The following is a 16,492-nucleotide window of genomic DNA, read 5'->3' as shown; positions in this document are numbered from 1 at the left end:
GGCTTGTACCTACCTAGGCATGTCTCAGGGCCTCTCCCAGGTCCCCTCTCTCAGGGCGTTCCAGGGCTCTCTCGGCGTGCGAAGCTCCCAAAAAAGGCGTGACAGGGCAGGATCACCTCAAACACCCCTCCGGGGCAGTGATACCTAGCCAGGTAAAGAGGAGCCATTTTGGCCTTTGCTCACTGCCCGTAGCTGGTGAGCCACTCCCTCGTCAACAAAACACTAACTGAGGGGGGGCGTGTCAGAGTCACATGGCCAGTGGGTAATTTAGCTTGAGACGCGTGAACACCACACCACTTAGTAAACACTAAGTGAGCGTCCCACTAACTTACGATTCATAAGGTAGCACCCTCAACGAGGACGGTCTAACTATCAAATACTATAGACACCTCTTATACCTTATTCCTAATTCTACCTTACTATATCGATGCTATTTATGCGGAAGGGTATTTTAATCTATTAAATCGTATAGAGGAGCTACTAGGTAGTGAAATATAAACTAGATCTATGACTTAGCCTACCTATTGAACAGTCTCTTAGAAGCCCTTAGAGAATTCCTAGAATATTTCGAAGCCATAGCTAGGTTAAATAAGGGACTAGGTGATCGTTAGGCTAAATATCCTCGAGGGTAAATAAAACGTATCAGACTATATCCGAGCTAGAGTTATGAATAACTAGTTAAAATATAGGAGGTTATCAGCAGGCGTGGTGATAGCTTGCTAGATACTAGGTCTGCTATTGTACGGGTGGCTCGGCTAAATTGCCATGGCCACGTAATTCTGACACCCCTGCAGTTGGTCTCGTTGGAGCCACCACCACCAAAGTTACCACGCCTGCCCTGCCCGCCCGTGGAACCACCACCACGAACCACCTGCTTCAGCCGCCCTTTCTGCCCCTGGCGCAACCTGGCATCTTGATCTGCGACAACCTTAACGACTCTTACATGTCAATTTTTCCCCCTACCGCATAATAACACACCTTTTTCGATCCCTTTTCCCCCCAGTTGTATCTCAAAACTTCGAAAGGACACCCTCATCGCACCTCTCTTCCTCTCCTTTACGCCGTACCGACGCCGCCGCCACCGTCGCACCCCCACCCGCCCTCTTTCGTACTCCGCGCCCATTCCCTTGGTTGAAAGAAGCATCGACTTGCGTTTTCTTTCCTCTTCCGACAAAGGCACCCAGTCTCTCGTTTAGTACCACTTCCAGCCAAATCTCAACGGTCCTGTCCAAGCTGCTGCAGTCCACCTCGCTCCCTGCTTACCTCGAGCCGACAGCTCTTCGAAATCGATCAGCCGTGTCTGTTTAGAGATCTGAGACGGGATTTCAGAAGTACACTCTAATAAATGCACGCGATTCCAGCAACGGCAGAGCAGTGAACCTCTCTCCTTATTTACTCTTTTCGATCTTTCGGAAACTCGAAGAAGAACAACCTGCCATCCGCGTCTCGAAAACCCGTTTTTCCAATTGGTGAGATCGGAGTCCGTTAGTGACACGATATCCAATTTGAAAAAGGTTAGTGAAGATTGCGACGAGGAGAGTGAGAAGGCAGAAAAAGGTAGAAAGCCAAGATGGGGGACGTATCTGGCGGCCACGATGGCCAGCACCACGTGTCTAACATGCTCGAGGACAAATACATCGGCCTCACCCTAGCCATCGTTTCTACACTCGCAATCGGAACCAGCTTTGTCATCACCAAGAAGGGACTCAACGACGCCGCAGATAAACACGGGTTTGAAGGGGAAGGGTACGCGTATATGAAAACGCCGCTATGGTGGGCAGGGATAGGATCGCTGGTGATTGGCGAAGCCGCCAATTTCGCAGCATACGCTTTTGCGCCTGCCGTTCTCGTCACACCTCTGGGCGCGCTCAGTGTGCTTATTGGAGCCGTTCTTGGAGCCTATTTTCTTGGGGAAGAGTTGGGAGTATTGGGAAAACTGGGATGTGCCATCTGTCTGCTTGGTAGTGCGATTATTGTGCTTCATGCGCCGCCCGACGAGGATATTGAGACAGTGGATCAGATTCTGGCGTATGCGATTAAACCAGGTATGGGAAATCCCCAATTTGGCTCACGCAGAGATAGTGAAACGGGCCTTGCTAATCCATCCCCCGCACAGCGTTCATCATTTATTGTCTGGCAGCGGTTGTCTTCTGCCTTGTCATGATCTATAAAGTTGCCCCAGTGTACGGCAAGAAGAATCCGCTGATTTACATGTCGATTTGTTCTACTGCCGGATCGGTGTCGGTCATGTCGATCAAGGGGTTTGGAATTGCTGTCAAGCTGACTTTCGCGGGGAATAACCAATTCTCACACCCTTCGACGTACGTGTTTATGGTTGTCACGGTCGTGTGCATTCTCACGCAGATGAATTACTTCAACAAGGCGCTCAGCCAGTTTTCGACCTCGATCGTCAATCCCTTGTACTACGTCACATTTACCACCGCCACGTTATGCGCATCATTTATTCTGTTCCAGGGATTCAACACGACGGACGCGACGAACACGCTCTCTCTTCTCTGCGGGTTTCTCGTCATCTTCTCGGGGGTATACCTACTCAATCTATCGAGAGGAGATCCAGATGGCCATCGCTTACTCAATGGGAAAATCCCCGATGAAGATGGGATCCCGACCGACGCTCTAGCCGGCCTACAGACACGACGAAGTATGCAATCGAGAAGAAGCCTGGATCCGCACCGACGAAGTAGCAGCCTCACGTACAGTCCCGGTGGCATGTTATCGGGCGGAAGTCGACACGCGAGTGCGGAGAGTGCAGGTCTCATGCAAAACTACGATGTCGAGCACGGTGCTTTTGGACTGTCGGATCTCGTGGAGGATCCCGAAGAGTTGGCGACGTCGAGTCGAAACGGCAGTCCCAGAGCCAGAGGCGAGCCAGTGACGAGAATACGCGACAGGCCTCATCAAAAGAGCCTGGATCGGTGACATTGAGCGAACCCTTTGGGGAGGCTTTTGATTTGTGCAGTCTCGACTAGACTTGGAACAAGAAAGTTTTGATTGTGTCGATATCCATGCATGGGTAACGGTTCATTAGTGATGAAACAAAGCCAGCGTTTGACTGGAATAAAGAGCATGACCTAAGGAAGGAAAGGACTGGGACGGCAGGGGAGGAGTGATTCAGGCACTAGCTGGTCGTCAAGGCTCGGGGGTGGGATTCTGTATATTGTCCATGATGCAGCAAAGAACTCGAGCTGAATGTTATGTCTTTTCTCTCCTTTTCCCTCTCAGTCTTTTACTATCTCGTTTTATTTTGTTCTTCTCCCTGGCTGACCGAGTCGCAGGTAGGGAAAGGAGCGAGGAAAATACTTGTACTGGTGTACTTGGTGCTTAGTAGTAGGGATAAAAGAAAGAAAAACATTGGGCCAGGTTCACTCACTTGTTGTAGTTGAGTGCGATGGTTCGATGTGTGTGACTGCTGTTGAATTGTGGCGAGCACGTGCTCAGCCTTGGATGCAGCCTGTTGCTTGTTTGCCTCTGGGTTCCTCTGAGGTCATTTTCCACTTTTCCGCTTTCCATCATTTCCCGCCTTTCACTTTTGCTGGGCGTCCATCCACCATTCCGTTCGCACTGCTATAATTCCTACTCCTACTTATCCATGGCTAGAAAAGGCTGAAATCGATTTACAACAAACAGCCCCAGTCGGGCGAGCCATTCACTTCATCATGGCGCCCTCATATCCCGACCCAAGTCTGAAAGCAAGCGGCTCGCCACGCACAGGGCCACAGAAAGGTACGGCCACCGCCTCACCACAAACACCCACCCCCAACTCCCCATGCGTCGCCCATAACAAACAAAATCCCTTGCTTCTGATGTGTTGGTGTTTGCATCTCTGGAGACGGTGGCGCATGGTGCAGATCGATGGCTTTCCTTGCGTGTTTCCATTGTGACATTGTGTCCACACCTTGTCATTCCTTTTGCTGCATAATTTCCATGTCCACGCCGTCGCTCAAACCCGTGCGTCTGACTGGGGCAACCGCAATCGCCTCCCCTGATACGATGAGCCATGCACGTGCGCTATTGCCCGTTTCCTGTCGCTCAAGCACTTTCGAGGGTTGTCCGTCACGCGACTCTGGAGCACACGACAGTGGGATGTTGTGGGAAACAAAGAGTCTCCATTGAACAATCGGGTTCCAGCGATTACGTGGTGGTACCTGGCATTGTGTTTGCTTTTCTTTTCTTTTTTTCCTGTTTGGTATCTGCCGCAAGATAAAAAGGCTCGTGGTCAGAAATGATGTACTCTGTCAAATCTCTAATGCATTCTTAGGTGTGACCATCTTCGACGAGCCAGAGCATATCCCCGAGCCCAATATCAATGTCTTCGCAGATGCCCAGGGTAATGCTGTAGGAACATCCCCCACGCTTGTCGCTTCGCACAGCCCCAAACTTCACCGCGCCAGTATTTCAGGCAAGAAGTTGACCGGACGGCCCGCTCTGCCTTCTTCGAATTCCCACTCTTCTCATCTCTCCCCTGCCGGTGCTCCCCTTAACAGACCCATGTCGTATTTCAGCCTGGACGATAACAACCCCCTTGATTCATGGTCGGCCGGACCAGGTACCACGAGTCCAGGAACGACAGCAGAGAGCAAAACGCCCGACCTCCGCACTATCTTGACCCAAGTTACCGACTGGCTTCAGGATGAAAAGGCAAAGCGACAGAAGCAAAGACATCGTCGCCATCACCATAATCACAACAAGCCGCAGAAGACATCCGACGATCAAAGCGACAACCCTAGATCCCATGAAGTCGCCCCTGACGATGAGCAAGACATGTCCCTACAGAGGCTTGAGAACATCCTCCAAAACTTCTCCTTCACCAATACTTCAAAGCTTCTCCACAAATCTTCAAGCTCCATTTTGAGAAGAGGATCCCTCGGCAAGAAATACAAACAGTCTCCTCGCTCCGTTCCAGCTTCATCAGACACCGAGTTCTTTGGCGAAGATATCTTGGTTCCCAATGTCGAAGCGAAGCTGGATAATACCAAAACGATGGCTTTCACTGGCGGTTCGGCAGATGTGGATACCAGCGATAGTGCGAGGAGGCAGGACTATGAGCATTGGGTGACGTTCAAAAAGGATATTGTCCGCTTGACGCATACACTTAAGCTTAAGGGCTGGCGCCGCATCCCAATTGATAGAGCTGCCGATATTGATGTTGCGCGTCTGAGCGGTGCCCTTACCAACGCTGTCTATGTTGTCCATCCTCCCAAAGATATGTCCGAATACGATGCCCACAACCCTTCCGACCCTTCTGCCCCGCCCGTCCCTGTCTCCCGACGCCGCCCTACATCTCTTCTCCTTCGTATCTACGGCCCCCAGGTTGAACATCTGATTGACCGAGAAGCCGAACTTGGGATCCTTCGTCGCCTTGCTCGAAAAAGTATCGGACCTCGCCTCCTGGGGTCTTTCGAAAACGGCCGCTTTGAGGAGTTTCTCAATGCCAAAACCCTTACGGCGGAGGATCTGCGTGCTCCCGAGACCTCGAAACAAATTGCCAAACGAATGCGCGAGCTTCATGAAGGGATTGACTTGCTTGAATCTGAACTCGCTGCAGGCCCCGCGGTCTTTGTGAACTGGGACAAATGGGTCGACCGGTGTGAGAAAGTCATCTCTTGGCTCGACGAACAGGTCCATCAGGTGGACAAGGAGGTCGCAGACGGAACAGCAAGGCGAAAGTCGAGGGGGAATGCGCGCTACGTCCGACGAGGGTTGATTTGCGGTGTTGAATGGCCCGTATTCCGCAAAGCCTACGACACATATCGACAGTGGCTAATCGAACAATGTGGTGGCGTCGAGGGAATCCGCGACCTGCTCGTCTTCGCACACAATGACACTCAATACGGCAACCTTATGCGCCTACAACCTTCTGGCACGTCGCCACTCCTCCGACCATCGAATCAACACAAGCAACTCGTCGTCATCGACTTTGAGTACGCAGCACAAAATCCTGTCGGGTTGGAATTCGCCAACCATTTCACCGAGTGGTGTTACAACTATCACAATCCCCCCGACAAGAACTTTCAATGTGACACGCGACGATACCCGAACGAGCAGGAGCAACACAGATTTGTGAGGAGTTATGTCATGCACCGGCCGCAGTTCAACCCCTCGGCGAGTGCGACGCCAAAGATGGAGGCCCGGGAGAAGACCAATATCAGCGATTTCATGCTCGATGCTCGAACCCCAGGAGGCGGAGTTCCGAATGCTTGGGGAGGGAGTAGCGGGTTTGAGGGGCCCGCCGAAAGTGACTACGACAAAGAAGAGTCCGAACGGGAAAGGGCCCAGGAAGAAGAAATCAATCGGTTGTTGCAGCAAACGAGGCTGTGGCGGGTTGCCAATTCGGCACAGTGGGTGGCATGGGGGATCGTGCAGGCCAAAGTGCCGGAGCTGGACGCAATGCAGGAAAATAAGGCGACGTTAAAGACAATGGGCCAGCGCATCCAGGAGAGGAGAAGGAGTGTGACGGAGATGATATCCGCAGGAGAGAAGAAGGTTGTCGAGAAGATGAAGGGCTTGGTGAACAGGGAGGGTGGCGACGACAAACATCAGCAGACCGAACATGCGTATGCAATGTCCGACCCCCTGACTGAAGAGGAGCAACGGATCCAATTGGAGAGTCACTGGGATCGACCAGAGGGAAGAGCACAAGAGGAGGCACACCAGGAAGGCAATGGAGATGTAGTGGTCAAGCACCCAGTGGACGCTTCTGACCACAGTTCCACTTGCGGTACCACCACGCAAAAGCACGCCGAGGAGAAAAAGACCGACGTCGAGCAAGCCGTCACCCCTAACGGAGGAGCTAAGTCTGACCGATCACAACATCACGTCGACCCTCAACCTCCAACCGAACCCCAGCACAACAACGACCCTACAGACACGACATCGGGACGCGAAGACGGAGCGTCTCACGCGGACGGTGACCCCGATGCTGGTGGTGACGAACCCGACGAGCCCGAAGACGAGTTCGACTACCTCGCCTACGCCCAAGACCGCGCCATGTTCTTCTGGGGCGACTGCCTCCGCCTCGGCCTGGTCAAGGAATCAGACTTGCCCCGGGATCTCGTCCAACGGGCCAAGATTGTGCCGTACTGAGTGAGAACGTACCGAGCATGTTAGTTTTGGGTTTTGTGTTCCTGTTACCTATCTTACTGATCTATTCAACCTCGACCGCCGTGTGGGCTATTCTTCTTCTTCTTCTTCTTTTTTTCTTGTTGGTTCTTCTTGTAAGGAAATAGTGTTGGCAATATTTAGCAGATCAGAGGACGTGACTGAGAAATTCTTCAGAGGCGATCGAGCACGGTGTCCAGGTGGAATGGTAGCTGGCTAGCTTACGGGTTCAACACCGCCCAGCCGAGAAGGGGTGTGGGAGGAGGGAAGCCCAATGCAAGAGGAAGCAAAGCAGTACATATAACAGCACACAGGTGGTGGTGAATACCACAACGATGATGATGATGATGATGACAACAACAACAACAACAACAACAACAACAACGGGACATGTATGTTTTTCAGGGATGCCATCATCTACTTTCCTGTTGATACCTACATACCTAGATAGATCGAGAGATACCACCCGTCTTTTTGCTGTTCTGATATCGTCTGGCCTAGTCTCTTCAAGATCAAGTCAAAATGAAATAATTACCTGGGTAAATCTTTCCGCAGAGAAAGGGCAGAGTTGTTGTGACAGATGTCCATGTCCATGTCTATTCTTGTATATTACACGGCAATATAAATTAGTACCTAATACGTACTCGATATAGTACACACGCTCCGCTGTCTCTACCTCGGTACGTATGTGTATAAATCTCTCGCTCCGTGGTACATGAAGCCTGTAAATCGGACTTAACGTTCGGTGTTGAACAATCGACGGGTGAACAACTAGGCTGTGGACATACAATACATCCCCTTCTATCCTTCCCGCGACACGCCTGAACATTTCGACACAGGCCGCTTGCACATGTCCAGCACTAGCGTACACTCTTTGCTTGCCGCTAGATCGTGGGTTGGATAATCTTTGCTTACTGAAGCTGACGAGAGCGTGTCCTCCGTTAGGGCAGCCAGTGGGTCGTGCTATGCTTGGATCCTTTGTAATGCTTTCAAATGGTCAGATTTTATGTCATCTCTCTGCTCGAGCCGGCTTCCTCACCCTTCCTAGATGGGTAGAGTGTAAGAGGTAGAGAGCCTTCTTGATGGAATGACACTGTCAGGAGAGGTCAGCAACTCAAGCTATGCTCTTGAGCACTGTGAGGTGAGGGCTGCTAGCCGTTCACGAACAGTAGACTGTGTGACTCCATAGAAGAAGTACCAGGTAACAGCTTGGGTCTAGCTCGTGCGCCTTATAACTTGATCTTCACGCCGCTCTTGTCCAGTCCTAGAGCTACCCCAGTGACCATCACGGCATAAGCTATCAATAGGCCCATTGCCTCTAGTGGAGGCATATCGAGCGTGTTGAAAGTCAGATTGACCAGACCCGTCAATAGATTGGCAATCAGAAAGACGACGAGCCCATTGTTGTTATATACCGCCAAAATGCGGCTAGTTGCAGATCGAACCCTGTCCTTGTCTTCCGGATTGTAGGAGAATATTGGCCCGAAGTCTTCCACCAGACCAAACAGGAAGAGTTGGGCATTGTTAAACGCCACGACCCACAGCACGTAAGGAAGGTTGGCGAGGCGGCGGGATACTGTGAGATTGAACATGTAGATGCTCGTCGTTGCCCAGTACAGGAAACCATAGACGAGAGACATGACGAAAAGGCCCCTGAGGACCGATTTTCTCTCACGACGCGTGACCTCGCTCGGGCTCGACTGCTTCGTGACCTTGGAAACTGGTTCGTTAAACCGGACCAAGAGTATTCCAGTTCCACGCCCTGCGAGGAAGATCGCCAGGTATCCTGTGAAGGAGAACACTCCTTCACGATTTTTCGACAAGAGCCCGGGTCCTCGCGGAGAAATTAGAATATACGACAGAAGGTCTGTGTTGTCAAGGACCAGTTCGTAGACGACAGCCAGAGTGAGCGCAAAGACCTCGTAGGACTTGAATGCCCTGCTTAGGCTGTCAGAGATCTCTACGAAGGGTGGAAGTAATGCCAGGGTGAAAAAGAAATTCCAGTGAACTCCGTATTCCGTGACATGCTCGGCGTAGTCAAGTCCTTTGACGCTGTAAAGACGAATAAAGCCGAGGATGAGTAAAGGGATAGAATGTCGGAAAGCTTTGATGAAACGACTGCCAAAGTTGGAGGAGGTGGTTTGTGGAGAGGCCTGGTCACTGAAACGGACGCGGACGACAGCTCGAGCAGAGACCACACCGGCGGAAAAGACGAAAGAGCCAACGCCTAGATCCATGAGCGACGTGCCCCATGTCTCCACTTTGGCGTATCGACGAGGGAAGATGGGAAAGTCGACAGCTAGGATAGCCAAACAGGTCACAACGAGCATGGAGCCTCGGTAATGAGTGAGGAATGGTCGAACGGGGAGGATCAGAGAAGCATTGGAAGTGCTAGTCTCGCTGCCACTAACAACCGAAGGATCGACATTGGCTGGTTTCCTTGGTTTCCTAGCCGATGAGTTGGCTGAACCGTCCGAAGAAGTGGTCGACTGCCCTCCAGTCTTGAGGAATGCAAGGAGCACCGCCGGCGTGATGAGAAAGACGTTCAAGGCCAGCGGCGCTGATGAATAGAGAGTGATGGCGAACAAAATAGCGCAGACATTGAGCAGGAAGTCGGCGAGTAAAGCGACCGGAGAGGACGGCGTGAAGAATGAGTAGTTCTTCTGCAGAGCAGTCCAGAGAAAGACGGCGGCCTGCGAATATCAGTCATGGTTCGTGAGTGGAGGCCGCAGATGGAGCTTTGCAGAGGAATCATACTGCGGCAACAAGCGTGACCAAATTGATCTCGGTCAAGGAGCTTCCGTAGAGGTTGGACACGAAGGCTTCCTTGCGAGCCTTGTAAGAAGCTGCTGCAGTCGTGGCCATGGCAGCAAGTCTAGAGTTTATCTCATTGTGAAGGGATTGAGGGAGCGACTTGTGGAATATGGTGTGCGTGCGGAGGTTGAGAGAGAGAGGAATTGGAGGTTGATTTGTGACAAGGTGGCAGCAAATCTAATGAAATGACAGGGGCGCAGGTGCGTGACTGCAGCCTTTAAAATTCATTTCAAATGACACCGTCTTTGGCATGTCATCATTATCATTGCAATTGGTTGAGATTCTATATTGGCAAACACCTCGACTGATGGGGGTCCTTTCCATTAGACGAGTATTGAATCCGCATACAGATGCTCCTTACTCACGTCGAGCAAAATCAGATATTGCTGCGCTACCGCCCATCGGGAAGACATTGTTTCCAACACCTTTCTGAGAACATGGTAGGCGTCTCCCATTTCCCTTACTCCTGTTTCTTGGGCAAGCCATGCGTATATAGTCGCCGCAAAATATAAACAATCACCAAGCAAAGGACTTGCTGCCGCAGGGTTCGATAGCATGCCCATGTGCCACAGCTGGCTGAAACGGAGTACATCTGATGCAACCGACTTCAGCCCAGCGATTGCAATTGTCTGCATCTCAGTCTCTTCGACAGTATGGAAGCCGTGATTGGACTCGGTACAGGCAAAGGGGTCACACAGGTGCATGAGGCTGCTGTAACAGAGGGCCAAGGGTGTTCCATAGCGCTCGGGAACGTGATGGACATCGTTGGGAAGTAGGTTTGCCAATGCCTGCAGTGTCCGATGTAGTTGGATTGCTTCTGAAAATCGCATGGGGGCATCAAGCATTTTGTCATTGAGGAGTCGGACGAGCCTCCCCATGAGGTGCGTCGCTTGGCACGTTCGTGTAAACGCTCCGGCTTTGACGTTGGTGGGCGAGGTCACGTAAAGGGGCTCACTTGTCGTTATGTGGCCTTCGTCCCAGAGGTCGTCGTCTGCCGGCAAGGTTTCATTGAGGACAGGGTCATCGGTAGACAAAGGGTGACCTGAGGAACCCAGATTGACATACCTCCACCAAAGGTCAGCTTCAGATCCGTATATGGGTTATAGTTGCACATACCTATCCAGCAGCATTGTTGCCCACCACGTCCTTTTGAACTCTTCTAGCTCCGCCCATGATCCCGATTTCTTCTTCAACATTTGAGGAGCACGTTTTCTGTCGTTGAGGCCCAGAGCATGTCCTAGCCTTGCGCAGTGTCCAGTACTTAGGTAAGCAGCTGGATAGACCGCATGGCCGAGCTCGTACGTCGCGATCAAGATGTTTGCTTGCAGCAGTTGTAAGGACATCAATCCACTCGATTCCACCATCGTGGCGTAGCTCTTGGTGAGATTGTACAGCGGGGATCGAATACTCTGGGAATCCCCCTGGGGAACTTGGAGGACCAGTTTCATGGACAGCAGGAGGAGTGCTAGGTCGAGAGTGAGCTCCAGAGCGGGATTGGACAGCGTCAGCTGCATGCGCTTCTTGGAGATGAAAGGAAGCCAGGTGTGAATGTTGGCAAAGTACCGGTCGACAATGTCCTGGATGTCCAGGATCGAGACTCCCACCGTCGCCGCAACCTCTGGGGGGACTGCTATGTTGGGTCGAGGAATGGTCATCTGCGCTTCGGCATAGACTTCGGCGTCGAGGAAAAAAGCAGGTGGGAAGGTGACATTGCTGTCGGTCGCAAAGCCAGCCTCGCTCCCCGTGCCCGGGCTCCTGCTGAAAGATCGCATCGGTCCATGCCAGCCCTCGGAGCGTCGACCTTCGAGTCGGGCTTCCAGGTCAGCAATTTTCTGTCGCATCATGGCAAAGTCTTCAGAGGTGGGAATCGGGGCGGTCTCCGAATAATCACAAGGTCGGGACATGCGAGTGCACAACGAGCAGCTGGGCAACAACTTGTCGCATTTTCTCTTTTGCTTTCGACAGGATACGCAGGCTTGAGGGGCTTTATCGGGTTGGTCTGCCGTGTCGACGTCCATGGTGATGCACAGGTCTTTGCAGAAATCTGTTCGAGCCCAGCGCAGCGAAGTAAAAGGTGGGATGGTGAGACAGCTGGCGGTTCATGCGGCCGCATTGGAAAGGGGTGATCCGCCTTGTCGTTTATAGACTGATCGCGAAGCCCGCGATATCCCCTGTGGCGTATAGTTCGATTTTACCGGAAATACCTCGTACATCAGAGGCCATCCATGGCGTCTTTATGTAAGAGCCAAGACTGACTAATTGGGAAGTAATTCCCAAATAGCCACATCCACGGCCACGGACGAGTGCTACGTCCGTCGAACACCTTCTATTCAAGTCGCCAACGTCAAGTTCGAATGTGAAAAATGGTCCGGAGACAACCTCATTGTACAGTGTGTCGACGTTCCCAATATCCGATCTATACACGAGTGCCCAGAACGGCGCCCTATGATGTGTACTTCTTCTGCAGCGCCTTGGCTATCGTGGTGAGCTGGATGTTGCTCGTTCCCTCGTAGATGGCCCCGATCTTACTATCTCTGAACATCTTCTCGGCGATACCTTCACGGACAAACCCCATGCCTCCCATCCACTCAACTGCTAGTCCGCTGACTTTCCCGGCAACCTGACTGGCATACAACTTGGCCATGGCGGCATCGGTGACAAAATCTTCGCCCGCCTCCTTCTTTCGAGCGGCGTTGTAGACCAGTGCGCGGGCGGCACAGATCTCGGTGTAGGCTTGCGCAAGTTGATGTTGCATGCCCTGGAACTCACCGATCAACTTGCCAAACTGCTTCCGGTCGTTCCACACGTACTTGGCAGCGTTCTCCCAAGCGCCCAGAGCCAACCCCGTCATTTGCGCGCCAATACCGATACGTCCTTCGTTCAAAAGACTGATTGCATACTTGTAGCCTTGCCCTTCCTGACCCAGGAGATTCTCCTTGGGAATTTCAACATCGTCAAAATTAATAACGCAGGTGCTGGAAGCCCGGATACCAAGCTTCTTCTCTTTCTTGGCAATGCTGAAGCCCTTCATATCTTTGGTCAGGACAAATGCCGAGATACCTTTATACCCGGCCTCGGGGTTAAGATTGGCAAAAACTAGAAAGAATTCGGCTTCCATGGAATTCGTTATCCACATCTTGGAACCGTTGATCTAGTACTTTGTAAGTAAATCGCATGACAGGAAAGAGCCCGACACCAAACAGCAACAACAAAAAAAGAAGAGACATACCTTGTAGCCATTTGATGTCTTTTCTGCCTTGGTCTTCAGTGCAAAGGCGTCGGAGCCTGATGCAGGTTCAGACAAGCAGAATGATCCGACAGTGTTCGTAGCCAGCCTCGGAAGCCACTCCTTCTTGAATGCTTCACTACCGTACCTGAGAACGGCCGTCACCACCAAAGTGTTGTGTACATCACACATGACCGACACCGAAGGGTCGACCCTGGCAATCTCTTCAATTCCCACAATGGCAGATGTGAAGTTCATCCCAGCGCCACCATACTCTTCGGGAATCTCAAACGCCATGAGCCCTTGCTCGAACATCTGCTCAATGACGGCCGGATCCATCTGCTCGTTCTCGTCCATCTCCCTCACCTTTGGTGCGACCTCTTCATTCGCCCATCTGGAGACAGATTCTGCAAGCATTCTCTCGGTCTCCGAAAAGTGAGTGATGGGGGTCGGAGACAGGGAGGCCGTGTCGATGTCATCGGGCATGTAAGGTTCAGCATAGCGCCGCCTTGAGGTAGTAGTGAATGTTCGCTTGCTGATGCCAGTTTAGCCAACGTCGGGGGTCTAGAGGGAGGGAAGAGCATACGGCAGAAGATTTCTTCGAGGAAGGGATCTGGTTGCTGGTGAGAGAGGCGCAATGTATGTAGTAGCTTTTGCGAGGGGTCGCAGCGTTCTCGGTATGGCGGCCATGTTGACTTTTCAGGAGTTGAGAGTGAGGACCGGCAGAGTCGTGCTCAGGTCCAGGGCGAATGTGTATATAAGATTGATCAAGATTCCGAAGGGATAGTTTCGGGCAACAAATTGCAAGTCAAAGCTGTGGCTGTCCTGCGCAATTGGCTTTTGCAGAAGCAGATTCCTCGGTGCTCGGCTCATCGACATCCCCCTGCTAGGCGGGCAGGGCGGGCCACACGCGGATATCGAAGGATCGGCGACTTCTCGGATCCTATTTTACAGGCCAAGGAGAGCCGCTGGCAACTCTGGACCTCTGGACGAGAAGCGCGAGTCCTTGGTTCTTCTTAAACGATAGGATGCCCACCTCCTGCCTCCCCAGCCTCCCTCGCCAGCCAAAAATGATCCAGTCTAGAACGCCACGAACACCATGCGATTTGAGCTGCAGTGGCTGCCTGTGGCTGATACCAACTTGTGGCTTGAGATTTTCCGTGGCGCAGCAACCGGACTCTGACGTCGCTCACTACGGGATCCAGCCATCCTGCGCAAGTTGCGACCCTTTGGCGCCCACTTTTCACGCAGTCATCCATTCAACTGGCGACAACCGATAATGCCCAGCATTCAAGTCCAAGTCAAGGATATATTAAGAATCTTCGATAGCCGCCCTAGATTGTACTCCTAAGGTTTGATTTCTTTGTTTCGTCGCCCAGTTTTCCCTCGCCGTGCGCAAAAAGTGTCTGTTACCCCTCTCTATCCTTTCGAACGTTAACCGGTACTTTGGTACCATCTTGCGTTGGCTGTCTATCATGTCTGCCGGTCATTCTGAACCGCAGGTGCTCTACAGCGTCAACAATATCTCTGCCTATTCTGTCCAGAATGGAGAGGAACATCTGATCACGACGTCGGGCCCTCAGACATTGTCGCTGCTGATGGTGCCGACTGCGTCACCTTTTGCCGACTTGTCAACCACAGAACCTACCAGCGCAACGCCCGAAGAAGATTTCTACCTCCACCTTCATCTGCCTCCGGAACTAGATCTCCCCCTGCCTGCTACTACCCAGATCTATCACAAACCTCCCAGCAGTTACCTGATACCGCGATGGGATCTGGGGCCTGACGCGGGGGCTTTTATCCGTCTGCAGTTCCCTTCCGTAGGCAGCGGGCCGGGAAAGGTGACGCAAGACGAGGTAGACACATTTGAGACCATTCTTGCCCAATGTACGGCGTTCCTGGAACGTGTACATAGCACACCTCCAGGATTCGAGCGCTACGATCCGAGCAATTATCGACCGGGAGAGGGTTATATTGGGACACCCAAGCCTGAAAAGGAGCGCCCTCACCAACATGGCCAAATTGTGCTTATTGACGAAGAGAATGGAAGCGTAATCGGAGAGCTTCAGGACAACTACACGCTGGTTGAGGAGACATCGGTCAAGCCTGGATCGAAAAGTACGTGTGTCTACTTCTCCCGTCTTTGGGTTTTACTGACAGGTTGTACACAGCTCCCGTCCAGATACAGCTGCCTGTCGAAGGGCAAGGCAATCAGATTCGGGTCGACAACGTTTCCGAAGATTATCTCGAGATGTCGAAACATCCGGCTTACGCGAAGTCGCGAGTCGTCCAAAGCTCTGCGACCGCCTCCAGGCTAATTGTGACGAGTTCCTCTTACCTGGCTAATAAGATGTCATCTGGCGCAGACTCATTCCAAAGAAAAACCCAGCCGAATCCCAAGCCTATGACATTCTCCCCTGCCACCCACGCGCGCATTCGTCAGATCCATTCCTTTACTCAGGGGGCTGTTGGTCTCAGCGCGAAGACGGTTGGTCAATTGGGTAGATATGCCCAGAATTTCGGGGCCTCACTGGCTCGGAAAGGAGAAAAGAACAGAAAAGAGCTGGGCAAGGATTATAAACCTGGCATTCTCAACAAATCCATGATCGCTTTCTCCACCATTGCTGATGGCATCGATCAGGCAGGTCGCAACCTTCTGGCTTCAAGCTCGGCGGCGGCGACGAACGTAGTCAGCCACAAATACGGCAAGGAGGCCGGTACCGTGGCGCAAGGCCTGGCTGGTGGTGTCAAGAATGTGGGGCTTGTCTACATCGATGCCATGGGCGTGTCCCGCCGAGCAGTAATCAAATCCGTGGCGAAGGGCATGGTGGTCGGCCGCATGCCAAACGGGCAACAACTCGTGGTCGGCTCCGGAGACGGAGGCATTGTGCCAGCCGAAGCATATATGCCCGACGAAAAGCGGGACGATTATTATGCCTCGTCTTATTCAGGAGCGTCCCAGAGTGGTGCAGGACAGCCCGGGTATGGAGTTGAAAGTTATGGCAACGCGGTCAATGCACCGCCTTCATATCCTTCGGGGGTCGGAGAACCTTTGGGCTCAACACTGCAGGGTCAGCATGTGCGGGAGAAGTGATGACACATTTTTAAGATGCTTTGATTTGGTGTTTCATGAGACGATGAATGATAGTGGTTCGGGCCTAGCTTTTGGGACCTTCCAAGCCTTTCTCAGATGCTTCCGGTATGAATGTTTCAAGCTGGCTGAAGCAAGGTAATGGTCAACTTGCAGGCCAATGAGATGATGGCAAGTATCGGCGCGGGTCGCGTTCTGCTACCTCGTCCGTACCCTCGGTTCGTTTTCTTCTCCTTTTCAAA

General features: G+C 52.2%; 6 protein-coding genes across 6 annotated transcripts; 3 read left to right on the top strand and 3 right to left on the bottom strand.

Moving 5' to 3' along the window:
* Positions 1–1,570: 1,570 nt before the first annotated feature.
* On the top strand, positions 1,571–2,940 carry Z517_04486 (uncharacterized protein; the record flags this gene model as incomplete). The annotated part of the gene is made up of 2 exons (XM_013429815.1): positions 1,571–2,045; positions 2,117–2,940. 2 exons carry the CDS (start codon positions 1,571–1,573, stop codon positions 2,938–2,940), a joined length of 1,299 nt encoding a protein of 432 aa, XP_013285269.1.
* Positions 2,941–4,509: 1,569 nt separating this feature from the next.
* Z517_04485 (uncharacterized protein) lies at positions 4,510–7,104 on the top strand (the record flags this gene model as incomplete). Its single annotated transcript, XM_013429814.1, has 1 exon — positions 4,510–7,104. One exon carries the CDS (start codon positions 4,510–4,512, stop codon positions 7,102–7,104), a length of 2,595 nt encoding a protein of 864 aa, XP_013285268.1.
* A 1,244-nt stretch (positions 7,105–8,348) lies between these two features.
* On the bottom strand, positions 8,349–9,984 carry Z517_04484 (uncharacterized protein; the record flags this gene model as incomplete). Its single annotated transcript, XM_013429813.1, has 2 exons — positions 8,349–9,812; positions 9,877–9,984. 2 exons carry the CDS (start codon positions 9,982–9,984, stop codon positions 8,349–8,351), a joined length of 1,572 nt encoding a protein of 523 aa, XP_013285267.1.
* Positions 9,985–10,256: 272 nt separating this feature from the next.
* Z517_04483 (uncharacterized protein) lies at positions 10,257–11,951 on the bottom strand (the record flags this gene model as incomplete). Its single annotated transcript, XM_013429812.1, has 2 exons — positions 10,257–10,998; positions 11,050–11,951. The coding sequence occupies 2 exons, from the start codon at positions 11,949–11,951 to the stop codon at positions 10,257–10,259; spliced, it is 1,644 nt and encodes a 547-aa protein (XP_013285266.1).
* A 425-nt stretch (positions 11,952–12,376) lies between these two features.
* Z517_04482 (uncharacterized protein) lies at positions 12,377–13,849 on the bottom strand (the record flags this gene model as incomplete). The annotated part of the gene is made up of 3 exons (XM_013429811.1): positions 12,377–13,084; positions 13,163–13,694; positions 13,746–13,849. The coding sequence occupies 3 exons, from the start codon at positions 13,847–13,849 to the stop codon at positions 12,377–12,379; spliced, it is 1,344 nt and encodes a 447-aa protein (XP_013285265.1).
* A 785-nt stretch (positions 13,850–14,634) lies between these two features.
* On the top strand, positions 14,635–16,253 carry Z517_04481 (uncharacterized protein; the record flags this gene model as incomplete). Its single annotated transcript, XM_013429810.1, has 2 exons — positions 14,635–15,277; positions 15,331–16,253. The coding sequence occupies 2 exons, from the start codon at positions 14,635–14,637 to the stop codon at positions 16,251–16,253; spliced, it is 1,566 nt and encodes a 521-aa protein (XP_013285264.1).
* Between the last annotated feature and the right edge of the window lie 239 nt (positions 16,254–16,492).

The sequence above is a fragment of the Fonsecaea pedrosoi genome (assembly GCF_000835455.1).
Source record: "Fonsecaea pedrosoi CBS 271.37 unplaced genomic scaffold supercont1.3, whole genome shotgun sequence".
Taxonomy (NCBI): Eukaryota; Fungi; Ascomycota; class Eurotiomycetes; order Chaetothyriales; family Herpotrichiellaceae; genus Fonsecaea; species Fonsecaea pedrosoi.
The sequence above is the reverse complement of the archived record's forward strand: the minus strand, read 5'-3'. Positions and strand labels throughout refer to the sequence as shown.